This window comes from Meles meles, chromosome 3 (assembly GCF_922984935.1).
Source record: "Meles meles chromosome 3, mMelMel3.1 paternal haplotype, whole genome shotgun sequence".
In the NCBI taxonomy this organism is placed as follows: domain Eukaryota; kingdom Metazoa; phylum Chordata; class Mammalia; order Carnivora; family Mustelidae; genus Meles; species Meles meles.
Window position 1 is genome coordinate 85,660,435 of NC_060068.1, and position 17,230 is coordinate 85,677,664.

General features: G+C 37.7%; 1 protein-coding gene across 2 annotated transcripts in view; it reads right to left on the reverse strand.

The window, feature by feature from the left end:
* Positions 1-17,230, reverse strand: part of RAD17 (RAD17 checkpoint clamp loader component) — a 43,834-nt gene that overhangs the window by 23,620 nt on the left and 2,984 nt on the right. For both annotated transcript variants that reach the window (XM_045999860.1, XM_045999859.1), the window contains 7 exons: positions 15,553-15,807; positions 14,552-14,635; positions 8,225-8,381; positions 6,767-6,903; positions 6,251-6,303; positions 6,045-6,170; positions 5,879-5,948 (listed from right to left, as the gene is read on the reverse strand). In XM_045999860.1, the coding sequence (XP_045855816.1) occupies positions 5,879-5,948; positions 6,045-6,170; positions 6,251-6,303; positions 6,767-6,903; positions 8,225-8,381; positions 14,552-14,635; positions 15,553-15,807 (882 nt within the window). The remainder of the gene's footprint in view (positions 1-5,878; positions 5,949-6,044; positions 6,171-6,250; positions 6,304-6,766; positions 6,904-8,224; positions 8,382-14,551; positions 14,636-15,552; positions 15,808-17,230) is intronic.

The window sequence follows — 17,230 nt, forward strand, 5'->3', positions numbered from 1 at the left end:
CTCAGTGGGTTAAAGCCTCTGCCTTCAGCTCAGGTCATGATCCCAGGGTCCTGGGATCGAGCCCCACATCGGGCTCTCTGCTCAGCAGGGAGCCTGCTTCCTCCTCTCTCTCTCTCTCTCTCTCTCTGCCTGCCTCTCTGCCTCCTTGTGATCTCTATCTGTCAAATAATTAAATAAATAAATTAAAAAAAAAAAAAAGAATCTTTTAAAGTTAGATGCTAAAAAGCTTCCATGTCTGCTCAGGAAAGCCAATGACTTATTATAGCTTAAGGTAAATTTTCAAGAGTATAAAATAATTTCACTTGTTTACTTGGACTAGATTATATTTTGAAGTTCTCTTACTATAAACACATGTATATATAAATATATACATATATATACACACACATACATACATACATACATACGTATAAACATCATTTCCTTGTCAGTTCAAGTATAAGACCAGAAAAATTTATCTATCCCTCTCCACTTTAAGAAACTCCTAACTGTTTCCTTACAACATGATTTAAACTGATTCCAGGTCATGATCTCAGGGGCCTGGGATTGAGCCTTACAGTGGCTCCATGCTCAGTGGGGAGTCTGCCCGAGATTCTCTCCCTCTGCCCGTCCCCTGCTTGTGAATACACATACATGTTCTCTAATAAACAAATCTTTAAAAAAGATATATATATTTCTGTGGAAGGAAAATTCCCTCCAAAGTGTCTCTAACAATTACTAATTTCTTTTTTTATACCAATAGTTATGTGAGAGTGCCCATTTTTTATCTTTGGCAACCCTATTTATTGATCTCTTAAAATTTATGCAAACTGATATGTGAAAAATGGTGTCTGGTTTAAGTATTAATTTCTTTGATTACTAGTAGGGTGAAATACCTCTCATGTTTACTGGCCATTTGTATTACTCTGTGTATTGGCTTCTCTGTTCTTCGAATTTTTACTGATTTATTTATTTTTTTAAAGCTTTTATTCATTTTTGCAAGAGAGAGGGAGAGCGCACTAGAGCAAGCACAAGTGGGATGAGGGGCACAGGGAGAAGCAGACTCCCTGCTGAGCAGGGATTCCCAATGTGGAGCTCGGTCCTAGGACTTCAGGATCATGAACTGAGCCAAAGGCAGATGCTTAACAGACTGACTCACCCAGGCACTCCTGTCCTTAGCCTTTTTAGGTAGGCACATTTTTATATATTCATGTATTAATACTTTATCTGTTAAATAAATTGCAAATATTTTCTTCCATTCTCATGCTTGTCTTTTACCTTAGCTTACTATGCCTTCTATCATTCCCTAAGCTTTTCATTTTTCTGAAGTAAATCCAATCCAATGTTTTTAGAGCTTTTGTTTCTTATTTAGGAATGCTTTCCCTCAAACCAAAGTCAGTACTTTTTCTTAATACTATTCTCATTTTTTTTAAAAGATTTTATTTATTTACTTGACAGAGAGAAATCATGAGTAGGCGGAGAGACAGACAGAGGTGGGGGGTGGGGGGAAGCAGGCTCTCTGCTGAGCAGAGAGCCCAATGTGGGACTCGATCCCAGGACCCTGGGATCATGACCTGAGCTGAAGGCAGAGGCTTAACCCACTGAGCCACCCAGGTGGCCCAATACTATTCTCATTTTGAGGGTGCCTGGGTGGCTCAGTGGATTAAGCATCTGCCCTTCACTCAGATCATGATCTGACTGGTCAGATCATGATCACGATCTCCAGGTCCTGGGATCAAACCCCAAGTCCAGCTTCCCGCTTAGCAGGGAGTCTGCTTCTCCCTCTCTCCCCCTCTGTCTCTCCCTACTGCTTATTTTCTCTCTCAAATAAATAAAATCTTTCTAAAAAATACTATTGTTGTTTTTTTTTTTTGCATTCAGATCTTTCATTTACCCAGAAATCTTTTTCTAAAGATTATTTATTTTACAGAGAGCACATGGGTGAGTGAGAGAGGGGGCAGAGGGAAACATTCTCAAGCAGACTCCCCACTGAGCGCATAGACCAAGGCAGGGATCATCTCAGGACCCTGAGATTGTGACCTGAGCCAAAATCAAGACTCAGAAGCTCAACTGACTGAGCCACTTAGGCGCCCCTACCTAGAAATTATTTTTGTGCACAGTATAAAGATGCAGCCTTATGTTTCCCACATGGATATCCAATTGTGCTAATATCACTTTTTAATTATAATAGTCTCCTCTCTCCCCAGTGTAAAATGCTACTTCCATTATACAGAAAATTGTCATTTACACATACTGATATATTTCTGTGCTGTCTTCTAACTGAATCCTTCCTTTTGTCTGTTACCATGTCAACAGTACACAGCTGTAATATTTAGTTTTACATTATGTTCCAATACCTAGATAGCAAGTCTCTCTTCACTATTCTTTTACCAAAATTTTCCTGCTCATGTTTGTGAATTTCTCTTCCAGATTATCTTTACTTATATTCTGAATACATTTATTTAATTTAAAATTGTTTCAAGAGTATTTGTTTTTGAAAACTTCTAGTGTGGACTATTTGTCAAAAAGGAAATGTAATTTTTTTTTTTTTTTAAAGATTTCATCCATTTATTTGAGAGAGTGTAAGAGAGAGAGCATGACTGGGCAGGAGGGGCAGATGGAGACAGAAAAGTAGATTCCCTACTGAGCAAGAAGCCTGACTCAGAGCTCGATCCCAGGACCCTGAGATCATGACCTGAGCTGAAAGCAGACATTAAACTGACTGAGCCACGCAGGTGCCTCAGGAAATGTAATTTGAAATCATGATCCTTGGTAGCTGAAGGAAATACCACAGATGTTAATTATTTTGAACACACAAATGTGACTGAAATGTGTGATCACACTTTACAGACGTAACAATATCAACAAAAAGACTAAAGATCTTTTTTTCTTGTAAAAACAGAAAAACATCTATTTAAACTAAAAAAAAAAACAAAAAAAACAAAAAAATCCCCAAACCTAAGATATTCACCATTCTTTTAACTAAATCACTTAAGATGTCAACAGTCTTGGGATGCCTGGGTGACTCAGTCAGTTAAACTGCTGCCTTTGACTCAGGTCATGATCCCAGGGTCCTGGGATCGAGTCCCGTATGGGGCCAAGGAGCCTGCTTCTCTCTGCCTGCTTGTGTGCACTCCCTCTCTGACAAATAAAATAAATCTAAAAAAAAAAAAAAAAAAAGATGTCAACAGTCTTAATATAATTGAGCTACAGAATGCCAGACATTAAAATGATCTTTAGATTTTCTTCTACCATCATTATCATTGTTGAAGACCCCACATAGTATCTTAACATTTCATTTTATAAACGCGTGAAAGACTTGAATAATGTGCTGGTTGCTGCCCCTGTGATGTAACAGTATAAACAATAATATCAAAACTACACTAGTTTTAGGGGCACGTGGCTGGCCCAGTCAGTAGCGCACGTGATTCTTTTGATCTTGGGGTTGTAAGTTCAAGCCCCATGGTGGGTGTAGAGGTTACTTAAAAATTTTAAAAATCTTAAAAAAAAAAAGGTATACTAGTTTTAACATTCTTGTAGATCCACTATTTAAGGTACAGCATGTTAATTATGTAACAAAAAAGTCATGGAATCTCTTTTCACTATTCCAACACAACTTGCTAAAGTGAATGCCATTTGCAATTTAATGACTTAGTCTTTTTTTTTTTTTTTTAAGATTTTACCCATTTATCTGACACAGAGAGAGAGATCACAAGTACACAGAGAGGCAGGCAGAGAGAGAAGGAGAAAGAGACTCCCTGCTGAGCAGAGAATCTGATGCAGGGCTCGATCCCAGGGCCCCAAGACCATGACCCAAGCCAAATGCAGAGGCCCAACCTCCTGAGCCACCCAGGTGCCCCTAAGGACTTAGTCTTAAAAAAATTTTTGAGTTAATGTGGTAAGGTGCTATAATGTTGATTATGTTTATTCTCAATGTTTGTTTAATAAATATTTAAAAGCTCTAATTTATAGTTATGCTCCTGGTGCAGAATGTAGTTTTTTTAAAAAAGACATTAAAAAAACAAATTACAAGTAATCCTACCACCCAGAACCAATCACCCTCAGGATTTTTTTGTACTTTCTTCTAGTATGTACAGGTTCAAGTATATATGTGCATTCTGCTGTTACTGAAAATGTTTTAGCACAGTGAAAGGGAGTTAGAATGAAACTTCAAACCTGATACTTAATAGTTGTGGGATATTATGCAAGTTATTCCCCACCCACCAAAAGCTATCTCCTTATCTGTAAAATAGGGATTATGTACCAGTTTTGTATGGTTGTGGTGAGATTTAATAAGATCGGGTATGTAAAAATACTCTGCAAAGTGCCTGACATGTATCAAGGGCTGAAGATAAAATTTCTATTGTTAGCACTATAACTTTACTTATTCATTTACTTATTTAAAATAATCTCTACACCCAGCGAGGTCACGACCCCCAGATCAAGAGTTTCATGCTCTTCCGGATGAGCCAGCCAGGTGCCCCAGCATCTTGTTATTTTTAACTTGACAATTAAGTCGTTATTTCCTCATGTCACTAAAAATTCTCAAAACACTAATTAATCACATGATACCTCACCATAATAACTGCTCCCTCTGTTATTGGACTCAGTTTGTTTCTAACTTTTCACTATTAATAGTTTTTATTTATTTCACTAAGTGCTCTACATAATACATGATTTTGTTTAATCCTCAAATAAACTGTCCTTTGGAGATCTTCCTCAGTACTATGATCTGAGCCGTGTGAAAAAAAACTTATGTTTCATGTAAGATCTAGCTGGTTTATAGTAGTAGGGCTCCCAGAACCATGCTGTTGGGAGAAGTTCTATCAATTTATTTTAACATCATGCTGATCTGAAAGATAGAAAAAAATGATGTATAACAAACTCACCTGACTACAGCTATTTTACAACAATGTTAATATATGTAACACTACTGAACTATACACTTAAAAATGGTTAAATGGTATAGTTGCTAATACCACATAACTATTTGAAAGCTGCTAATAAGTGAGCAGCTCTTAAATGTTCTCACCACAAAAAAGAAATGGTAATTACATGAAGTGATGGAGGTACTGTGTAATGCCATAGTGGTAATCATTCTGTAATATGTAAGTAATCAAATAAACGTGCTGTACACCTTAAACTTAATAAACAATATTACATGTCAAGTGTCTCTCCATAACATCAGAAAATAAATGATTAAGATGGTAAATTTTATGGTAAGTTTTTTACAATAAACGTATTAAATTTTTTTAAAAATTGACAACAGGACAAGAGTAGTGTTGGACTGTTGATGATTAATGTACCTAGAGGCCAGGAAACAGTTTCTTTTCTTTTTTTTTTTTTTTTTTTTTAAAGATTTTATTTATGCATTTGACAGGCAGAGATCACAAGTAGGCAGAGAGGCAGGCAGAGAGAGAGAGAAGGAAGCAGGCTACCTGCTGAGCAGAGAGCCTGATTCGGGGCTCAATCCCAGGACCCTGGGATCATGACCTGAGCCAAAGGCAGAGGCTTTAACCCACTGAGCGACCCAGGCGCCCCCAGGAAACAGTTTCTTGACAGTAGACACAATTTATAGCACTGAGCCAAGCAAAGGGAAATTTACCTCAATGTGAAAGAGAAAACTCGGTTTAATAATAGAGAAAGGTAAGGGATTTTAAAAATCATTATTTCCTGGGGCGCCTGGGTGGCTCAGTGGATTAAGCCGCTGCCTTTGGCTCAGGTCATGATCTCAGGGTCCTGGGATCGAGCCCCGCATCGGGCTCTCTGCTCCACAGGGAGCCTGCTTCCTCCTCTCTCTCTGCCTGCCTCTCTGCCTACTTGTGATCTCTGTCAAATAAATAAATAAAATCTTTAAAAAAAAAATAGATTCAGATTAATCAGTTCTAAAGAGACTTACCTTGTTAGCTTCCACTGTCACTATTCGATTAAGAACTTTCATCATAATTGTTGGTGCCACAGGGTTAAAACTGTTAAAAAGTATTTTAAAGAAAGATAGTTGTTAAGTGATCAATTTAAAAATGTAACATGTATATGAGCATGATAAGCAGAAATTTCATTCTTACCTAATGTTTGCTATAGCACACTCTTCCTGAATTTCTTTGGGAAACAATAACCTCTGATTATTATCTCCACTGAGACTGTCAGAAATTATAAATATTAGAGGACATCGACCAGTGTGCACATATTTCCTAGAATAAAGTACAGCAATGTTTAGATACAAGCTAATGCCATTTAATTCAAAGTTTGAGAAAACTTCACTGAAACTCACCTGAGAATTTCATGTAAAGTATGAGAATCTCGATAAAACTGGTTAGGTAAATCCTATTGAAAAATGGTAAATATTACTCAGTTTTATTATTGTGTAAGTTTATGTAAGACTCATATTTACCAAATTAGGGAAAAAAAAGTTATATATACAATTCAGAAATTAAGGAAAACATGAAAAAGTGGATGTACTAAACAGTAAAATGCATCAATAGGAAACCCAATTTTCAATCAAATTTCTTAGGGTCACTACTAGTTATAGTATTTTCACTAAAAACATCATTTCCCAAATAATTTCTTTTGCTTTTCTATACTGAAGACATTAAAATTTTAAAGTTCATTAACCTATAGCTTCTGTTCAAGTTACTGAAAAAGACCTGAGGTTTCCGCTATCACCGAGGTTTTACATTACATTTTACCACTATTAATACCATGGAGAGATTTAATGCCCCTATCAATAAGATATATCTTGCAATTATTTACTCAATAATTACAGCAGGATCTCAAAATCTGTCCGTACTTCAACGAGAATTATCCTCTTATCAGTTCTTAGATCATCTCCAAGCATTTGTAGTTTGTTATACTTTGTAGCTCTTAGTAGAAACTCTTTAAAAACTGCTATCTGAGACTGGTAGGGAAATACAAGGAAGCTGGATTCTGAAAGAAAACATTTAACACTTTTACTTTCAACAAATTATGTATACATAAAAATTACACACATGTAAGTAACACACACATATACAATACTGATTACATTCACATATACCTGAAGCTTACAACACTGTAGATTTTTTTTATTTAGGCAAAGCTGTACAAATCTAAAATAGAATATTCATGGGGTGCCCAGTTGGCTCAGTGGGTTAAGCCTCTGCCTTGGCTCAGGTACTGATCTCAGAGTCCTGGGATCGAGCCCCGCATTGGGCTATCTGCTCGGCAGGGAGCCTGTATCCCCCTCTCTCTCTGCCTGCCTCTCTGCCTACTTGTGATCTCTCTCTCTCTCCCTGTCAAAAATAAATAAAATATTTTAAAAAATAAAATAAAATTGGATATTATTTCAAAAAACAAGAGTCATCATGGACCACAATGAATTTTCTATAACAATGAACGTAATATGGAATTAACTGATTTTAGAACACAGCTGCTAATATAATAGTCACACAATTGGTAAAAACATTTACATCTTTGCCTATACAACAAAAAAAAAACTCCAAATGAGTGTGTTGACGATGAATCAATTAGTCAGACTTAATCTTTAAAGAATCCCATTCTCTTGGGGCACTTGGGTGGCTCAGTGGGTTAAAGCCTCTGCCTTCTGCTCAGGTCATGATCTCAGGGTCCTGGCATCAAGCCCCGCATCAGGCTCTCCGCTCAGTGGGGAGCCTGCTTCCCCCTCCCTCTCTGTCTGCCTCTCTGCCTACTTGTGATCTCTGTCTGTCAAATAAATAAATAAAATCTTTTAAAAAAAGAATCCCATTCTCCTCTATTAGAAGCAAGCTTCCTCTCTTCTCAAAGTATTTCTGTCTGAAACTGGGAAGTAGGAAAGAAAATGGTCTCATATGGTTTCATCTGATTGCTACTCTCATTCTGTGAACCTACTGATAGTGGGTAGATGCCAATCTAGCATAGGAGTGACAACATATATTTTCGCACAAAAACATACCCAGGGGCGCCTGGGTGGCTCAGTCATTAAGCCTTTGCCTTCAGCTCACGTCATGATCCCAGGGCCCGGGGATCAACCCCCGCATCAGGCTCCCTGCTCAATGAGCCTGCTTCTCCCTCTCCCTCTGTCTGTAGCTTCACCTGCTGTGCCCTCTCTCTGCATCAAATAAATTTTAAAAATCTTAAAAACAAAACAAAACAAAAAATATACCCAAAAGGATCTTAGGAATCCCAAGAATATAGTTGGGGAGTTTATTTCAAACATCCTTTAAACATAGACTTTTCCCACTATTTCTACTACGTTCATGGCAAACCTTACCAGGATTAAGTATTTCCTTGAAATCATCTTTTTGGAAGTCTGGTAAAATTGGATTAATCCACTCTTGTACTTGAATATCATGCTCCTTTGATAGTATTTTTATAGTTGTTGTTTTCCCACATCCAGGAGGACCTGTTATTAATAAAATAGATCCACCCTAAAACCAAATACAAACATTAATCAAAAATCAAAATCACAAAAAAAAAATCAAAATCACTGGAATGCTAGAATATTATGTTTGAATTTTTTTATGTTTGAATTTTCTTTCAAATATTACTTCCATAAATATTTACTAAATATCTGAAATAAGCTGACAAACTTTTACACAGATGTTACCTGGATTACACCAGCCAGATGAAAAAGGATAATCTTTTTTTTTTTAATATTTTATTTATTTATTTGACAGATAGAGATCACAAGTAGTCAGAGAGGCAGGCAGAGAGAGAGGGAGAAGCAGGCTCCCCGCCGAGCAGAGAGCCCAATGTGGGGCTCGATCCCAGGACCCTGAGATCATGACCTGAGCCTAAGGCAGAGACTTTTTTAGATTTTATTTTTATTTATTTGACAGACAGAGATCACAAGTAGGCAGAGAGGTAGGCACAGAGAGAGGGGGAAGCAGGCTTCCCGCCAAGCAGAGAGCCCAATGCAGGACTCGATCCCAGGACCCTGAGATCATGACCTGAGCCGAAGGCAGCAGCTTAACCCACTGAGCCACCCAGGCACCCCGAAGGCAGAGACTTTAACCACTGAGCTACCCAGGCGCCCTGAAAGAGGATAATCTTATTTCTTCAACTTTAAGCATAACTTCTGATAGTTCTTCAATTCTTGCACTATGTCTCTCCCAAGGACTACTTAGTAGCCAAATTAAAACAACTAAACTTCAGCTAGATTAAGGAAATAATGTCTGAAACAAGTATTTTTAGAGGTTACCTGAACTCAAACTTCAAACTTAATACAGATCTCCTTGGATTATATGCTTCAGTATTAAACAAATATAATATGCTGGGGCCCTGGGTGGCTCAGTGGGTTAATCCCTCTGCCTTCGGCTCAGGTCATGATCCCGGGGTCCTCGGATCGAGCCCCGCATCGGGCTCTCTGCTTTGCGGACAGCCTGCTTCCTCCTCTCTCTTTGCCTGCCTCTCTGCCTACTTGTGATCTCTGTCTGTCAAATAAATAAATCTTTTTTTTTTTTTTAAAGATTTTATTTATTTATTTGACAGAGAGAGATCACAAGTAGATAGAGAGGCAGGCAGAGAGAGAGGGAAGCAGGCTCCCTGCTGAGCAGAGAGCCCGATGTGGGACTCGATCCCAGGATCCCGAGATCATGACCTGAGCCGCAGGCAGCGGCTTAACCCACTGAGCCACCCAGGCGCCCCAAATAAATAAATCTTTAAAAAAAAAAAGTATAATATATATATATTTTAAAAATATTTTATTTATCTGACAGAGAGAAATCACAACTAGGCAGAGAGGCAGGCAGAGAGAGAGGAGGAAGCAGGCTCCCTGCAGAGCAGAAAGTCCCATGTGGGGCTCGATCCTAGGACCCTGGGCTCATGACCCGAGCCGAAGGCAGAGGCTTTTAATCCATTGAGCCAACCAGGTGCCCCAAAAGTATAATATTTTGATGGGAAATGTGGGATATCAGAATCATTACAAAATGTGTCTTAAGAAATATATTTTCCAGGGTGCCTGGGTGGCTCAGTTGGTTAACCAACTGCCTTTGGCTCAGGTCATGATCCCAGAGTTCCGGGATTGAGTCCCACATCAGGCTCCCAGCTCCATGGGGAGTCTGCTTCTCCCTCTGACCTTCTCCCCTCTCATGCTCTTTCACTCTCTCTCTCAAATAAATAAATAAAATCTTGGGCGCCTGGGTGGCTCAGTGGGTTAAGCCCCTGCCTTCGGCTCAGGTCATGATCTCGGGGTCCTGGGATCGAGTCCCACATCGGGCTCTCTGCTCAGCGGAGAGCCTGCTTCCCTTCCTCTCTCTCTCTGCCTGCCTCTCTTGTGATTTCTCTCTGTCAAATAAATAAATAAAATCTTTTTAAAAAATAAATAAATAAATAAAATCTTTAAGGAAAAAAAGAAAAAGAGAAAGAAAAATATTTTCCAGAGCTAGAACTCCAAAGAGAGACTATAGGTTGTAGGTCATAATAATATCTCCTCATATAATAAATCTGATTTTAAAAAAAGTTAAAGCTAAAAATATATCAGGGGAAGATGATTTCCTACATTCCCTGGTGGGCTATAATCCTTGCTCAGCTGTTTACCTTTACTAACTAATGCAAATAAGGGACCTTGTACATGGCCCCAGAGGACAACCTGTCCTACTTTTTAAAACATATGAGTGCATGAGTTATAGTGATATTAGCCATGACTTTAATGATTAAGTAATATATACTAAATATGGTGTCTCTGATCAAATACAGAAAACAAGGTTATATATTGACAAGTTGATGTAAAGGTGACCAAATAAAGACTGTTTTGCAGGAATCTAAATCCTTACTTCTATTTGGAACTCAATGTTCCATGACTCAGTATTTGCTTACTGTTTCTAGTAACTTTACAGGACATACCTAATGCAAATAATGAGAACTGACTACTTCCAAGGAGATTTAAAAAAAAAAGAAGATGATCAAGCACGGACACCCATGTATGTTTTTTTTTTTTCCTTTTCTCTTTTTTAAGATTTTATTTATTTATTTGACAGAGAGAGAGATCACAATTAGGCAGAGACGCAGGCAGAGAGAGAGGGGGAAGCAGACTCCGGGCTGAGCAGAGAGCCTGACGCAGGGCTCGATCCCAGGACCCTGAGCCGAAGGCAGTGGCTTAACCCACTGAGCCACCCAGGTGCCCTCCATGTACGTTTCTTATATAATAAAGTGTCTTATTTTTTGACGGAGTGAGTAGAGCCACATAGCAAAAGTTTTGCTTCCAATAAGTGGAAGATAGTCTATCAGAACACTAAAACATGAAGACTACCCATCACCTACAGTATAATAGACTTTTCTTTATTGTTTTAAATTGAAGTAAAAATGGCATATAGCATCCTAATAGTTTGTACATCATAGTGATTCAATATTTTTATGTCTTACAAAATGATTATCATAAGTCTAGTTATCATCTGTCACTATACAAAGTTACTACAATATTAAGACTATATCCACTATACTGTACATTACATTTCCATCACACTGTAACAGTTTTACTATATTCTGAAAATGTTGCTCTGAAAAATTAAATTCAGTATTTCAAGTACTTACAATAAACTTAAGAAAAAATAATTTTAGCTTGTCCACAGAAAAATCTATAAATTGTCAAAAATTTTGGTGGGGGGGTGCCTGGGTGGCTCAGTGGGTTAAAGCCTCTGCCTTCAGCTCAGGTCATGATCTCAGGGTCCTGGGATCGAGCCCCAAGTTGGGCTCTCTGCTCAGCAGGGAGCCTGCTTCCCTTCCTCTCTCTCTGCCTGCCTCTCTGCCTACTTGTGCACTCTGCCCGTCAAATGAGTAAGTAAAAAATCTTAAAAAAAAAAAAAAAAAAAAAAGAAATTGGCTGGGGGAATGCCTGAGTGGCTCAGTTGCTTAAGCATCTGCCTTCAGTTCAGATCATGATCCCAGGGTCCTGGGATCAAGTCCCATGTGGGGAATCCTTGCTCAGCAGGGAGCCTGTTTCTCCCACTGCCTGCTGCTCCCCCCATTGCCTGCTACTCCCCCTGCTTGTGCTCTCTCTGACAAATAAATAAATAAATAAAATCTTTAAAAATATTTTTCTTAAATAAAAACGTCTTATAATTACTGACATCATTGAACTTTTATATAATAAAGAGTATACGATTGGTGAGAGTTCAACTTCTTAATGGGAAGAAAATTTTATTTTTACTTTTTTAAAGATTTTATTTATTTTCAGAGGGAGTAGGGGGAAGAGAGAGAGAGAAAGAATGCACACAAGCAGGGACAATGGCAGGCAGAGGCAGAAGCAAACTCCCACTGAGCAATGAACCTGATGAAACACTCGACCCTAAGACCCCTAACCAATCGAGCCACGCAGGTGTCCCAATAAATAAAATCTTGAAAAAAAAAATCACCATTTCACAATCTTAACAAAATAACAAAATAATCTTAACAAAAATAACAAAATAACTTCAAGCTAGGGCTGAAAATGGACACTAAAGCACTTACGTGAAAGACTATGGGGGGAATTGGACATTTAACATTGTGAAATTATCTCCCTATAGATTATGTGGCAGTTGCTAGGGAAAATTACTTCATTATGAAGATTTCTGACTATTACTGGGGCTCCTGAGTGGCTCAGTCGATTAAGTGTCTGCCTTTGGCTGAGGTCATGATCTCAAGAGTCCCGGGACTGAGCCCCCAGTTGGGCTCCCTACATAGTGGGGAGCCTACTTCTTCCTTTCCCCGCCTCTCGCTTATGCTCTCTCTCTCTAATAAATGAATAAAATATTTTTAAAAAGAAAGATTTTTACTATTATTTCCTTAATTTAGTGATCAAAGTTAACATGAAAAACAGCAGGAGAACCAAACATATTTTCTGATATGGGGCAATATAAAACATACACCACGACCTAAAAAGTATTCTTACAAAAATGTTCAACTTGAGTCTAATCAAACCCTTGATTCAAACTTCCAGGCCACAGGAAATGGGAGATAGAAGAGCAAGTTAGTCATCATGAAGAAGAAACAACCTGACAAATCTAGAAGGTTAGAGTTCTACACGTCACCTGGCCTGGACTCTGGTAGGTCAGTGTCTTAGAGTAAAAGAGAGGGTAAAAGAGGACCGTTCTAGATTTTAAAAGACCTAAGGGGTATAACAATCAAAGGCAACATGTAGTCCTTGATTAGATCCTGGTTGTAACAAATCCACTATAAATAACATTTTGCAGACAAATAGAGAAATGTGAACATGAAACGAGCAATAGATAACGTTATCTAACATAACACTAGATAATTTGGTTAGAATAATGATATATATAACAGAATACTATGCAGCCATCAAAAGAAATGAAATTCTGCCATTTGCAACGACGTGGATGGAACTAGAGGGTATTATGCTGAGCAAAGTAAGTCAATTAGAGAAAAATAATTATCATATGATCTCCCTGATATCAGGAATGTGAGAGACAAAGTGGGGGATTTGGGAGGTAGGGAAGGAAAAAAATGAAATAAGATGGGATCGGGATGGAGACAAACCATAAGAGACTTTTTTTAATCTCACAAAACAGAGGGTTGCCGGGGGGGAGGAAGGTAGGGAGAGGGTGGTGGGGTTATGGACACTGGGGAGGATATGTGCTATGGTGAGTGCTGTGAAGTGCGTAAGCCTGACGATTCACAAACCTGCACCCTGGGGCTAATAATACATTATATGTTAATTTAAAAAAATAATATTCTTCATAATATCATTCCACGTGTGTCCATGTTTGAAATTTTCTATATTAAAAAACTAACAAAAAGATTTAAAAAAGAATAATGGTATATATACTCAATTAGGAAAGTGCTTTATTTTAAAAAAAGAGGCATGGATATTTCTAGAAGTCTGACTAAAACGTCATATATTCATAATTGAAAATACTTTAAAATACTTAAGAGTGAAAATGAGGTATATAGTAGGCATAAGACTATTCATTTATTATTCTACTTTACTTTTGAAGAATCTCAAAATAAAGTTTAAAAAGAGAGAAAAGAATATTCTAGCTTGAAGGTTAAAAGTAATTACAGAAGTAGGAAGTGAAACAAAAAACATCAGCCTTAAAATGAATGATGACTGTTTTAGGCTGTATTTAGTACAAAACTAATATATAATTTGCCTGCTTGCTTCAGCATGAGATAATCTGATGTGCTAAATATACTGGCACCCTAACGAGTTTATTATGTTTTATGATGATGGTGAGACATAAGTGGGGAAAAGAAGTTTAAGAAAGAAACGCAAAATCTCTGAGTCTTTTGGTGAAGTGTATAGGAGTAAATAAGAGACCTTTTTACTGTAGGTGATTTGGACTTAACAAAGTCAACATAAAAGTTTAATTTCTGGATGACTGAGTGGCTCAGTTAGTTAAACATCTGCCTTCAGCTCAAGTCATGATCCCAGAGTCCTGCGATCAAGCCCTGCATCAGGCTCTCTGCTCCATGGGGTGCTTGCCTTTCCGTCTCCCTCTGCCTGCCACCCCACCCTCCGCTTGTGCACACGCACACTCTCTGTCAAATCAAGCAATCAATCTTAAAAAAAAAAGAAAAAAGTTTACCTTCTTAAAACCAATGGTAAAACAGAGAAACATTTGATGTTATATATTTTAAAACACATTTCTTATTCAATTACCTGTTTTGGTTGCCTTTCTAAGACTTTAGCTTTTAACCAGGTTTCAACTTCTTCAATTTTCTTTTTATGCACAGCAAGTTCATGCTAAAAATTTCAAGTTTAGAACAAAACATTTTAACTCAAGGATTTTTGGTACAGCAGCCCACATTAATCTAAAATTAAGCATTTTCAATGAAGAAAACTAGCAAACAACACGATAGGAGAATTTAAAAGTCTTCGCTATTACACTTCATTTTTTATATTGAAAAAATCTGGGGGCCCCTAGGTGGCTCAGTGGGTTAAAGCCTCTGCCTTCAGCTCAGATCATGATCCCAGAGTCCTGGGATTGAGCCCCGCATCAGACTCTCTGCTTGGCAGGGAGCCTGCTTCCCTTCCTCTCTCTCTGCCTGCCTTTCTGCCTACTTGTGATTTCTGTCTGTCACATAAGTAAATAAATAATCTTAAAAAAAAGGGGGGGGCGCCTGGGTGGCTCAGTGGGTTGAAGCCTCTGCCATCCGCTCGGGTCGTGATATCAGGGTCCTGGGATTGAGCCCCGTGTCAGGCTCTCCGCTCGGCGGAGAGCCTGCTTCCTCCTCTCTCTCTGCCTGCCTGTCTGCCTACTTGTGATCTCTGTCAAATAAATAAATAAAATCTTAAAAAAAAAATTATATTCTTAACACTGATACCACTGTCTGAGAATCTGGGGCAGGTTCGGAATTACAAAACTTTAAAATCCTGACATACATTTTTGGGAAGGGAATAAATAGGGCGAGATATCACATTTAAGAAAATAAACAGATCAATTCTATATTGGGATTAAATTAAATCTATGACAAATAACCAATGATACAATTTCAGAATAAATTGAGAAATGCTAAGCCCTGGAACATAAAAAAACTAGGAATTACTGGTTTTTTTCCTAATTCATTTAAAAAGATTTTTATGAGTAATAATCTGAAAATATATATTCCTCTCTTTCCTGAAATTGCATTATATACACTTGTTTGCATCCTTTTTAGTACCTGAGTTTCTGGCTTGTATTTATCCACCCATGGTTCATTTTCAGACAGATATTCTTTTGAATTCTCAAGACCATAAATCTTTTCTGAGGAAGATGGCTTTTCTCTTTTTCTAGCTGGAAATCTGCTACTGTCTAATCTGGAAGGAACATTTTTCCTTCTGTGACTTGAGTTATTCACACCTAATGATGTGGCAGTAATAGAGATGCCTGTATTCTCTGAAAAATCATCAAACGATGGGTCCACCCAGTCTGTTACCTGAAAAAAAAAGAAATCATTTAAATATTACATTATCTACATCTATTCCCTATATAAGTAAACTACTCTCTATAAAAAAACATATTCACATATCTGCAAAAATTTTTTTTTAAGAAGATTTTATTTATTGTCAGAGAGAGAGAGAGAGTGCACACAAGCAGGGGGAGCAACAGGCAGAAAGAAGCAGGCTCCCCTCTGAGCAAGGAGCCTGATGTGGGACTTGATCCCAGGACCCTGAGATCATGACATGAGCCAAAGGCAGATGCTTAACCGACTGAGCCACCCAGGCATTCCTATCTGCAACATTTTAAACCTCACAAATTAGTTCTTTAAGTAAAACTGGCACTATATGTATTAGTTATTTTTTTACTTCATGATAAGTACATATGCATACTTGTCCACTTCACCAGGGTAATAACAAATGCCATATAAAGGAATATAGAATACAAACTTAATTCTTTTTATTAATTATAACCTTCCTAGTATAGAATAGACTGATTCTTCTTAAGCTCATTTTAAGATTGAAACAGAAATACTAAAATTACATGCCAAAAAAGAAGCAAAACAAAGAAATAAAATATTATTTTAAGCATATATAACTGTAAGAAGAATAAAACTTCTGTCTTGACCAGGTTAATTAATTCACAAATTAAGAACCACTGCAGAGGTACGCCTGGGTGGCTCAGTTGGTTGAACGACTGCCTTCAGCTCAGGTCATGATCCCTGAGTCCCAGGATCGAGTCCCGCATCGGGCTCCCAGCTCCACAGGAGTCTACTTCTCCTTCTGACCTTCTCCTCACTCATGCTCTCTCTCACTGCCTCTCTTAAATAAATAAATAAAATCTTAAAAAAAAAAAAAAAAGAACCACTGCAGATATCCAAATAATCCCTATCAGCTTCAGGACTTTGAAAAGATACAGCCTAAGAATCCTGATGGTATGAATAATTTGTAAATATGACTTGATTTTATTCTCTTCAGCCCATAAAGCAAATAGTATTTTCATAAAGGGAGGCAGGCTTTCCAGGGAGGAGGACATGTTTCCCAGATTTGTCTAAGAAAACAGAACTGGGATAATAGAACAGCAAAATCAATGAGTTCTACTTCATGTTCTTCTGTTTTTTTGAGAAATTGCTGATCTCTCTACATTTCCTCCATCATTCCCTTTCCATTAGAATCCTCTGTAAAGTATACACAGATGAAAATGATGAATTCAGCAATTTAAAACTAAAAATACTTTGGTGTATTAAAAAGGTTTTTTTATGATGAATTTTCTTAACATTCCTGAAGTATAAATCTAGAAAAACCTAGCCTAGTATGTGGATTTTGAAATTCCTTGGCTGCCTAATAAGGGGGAACAAAGATTATATTTTCCTTGAAGAACACTCAGCCATAGTTGTGAACCATTTACTAGACAATGCTAAG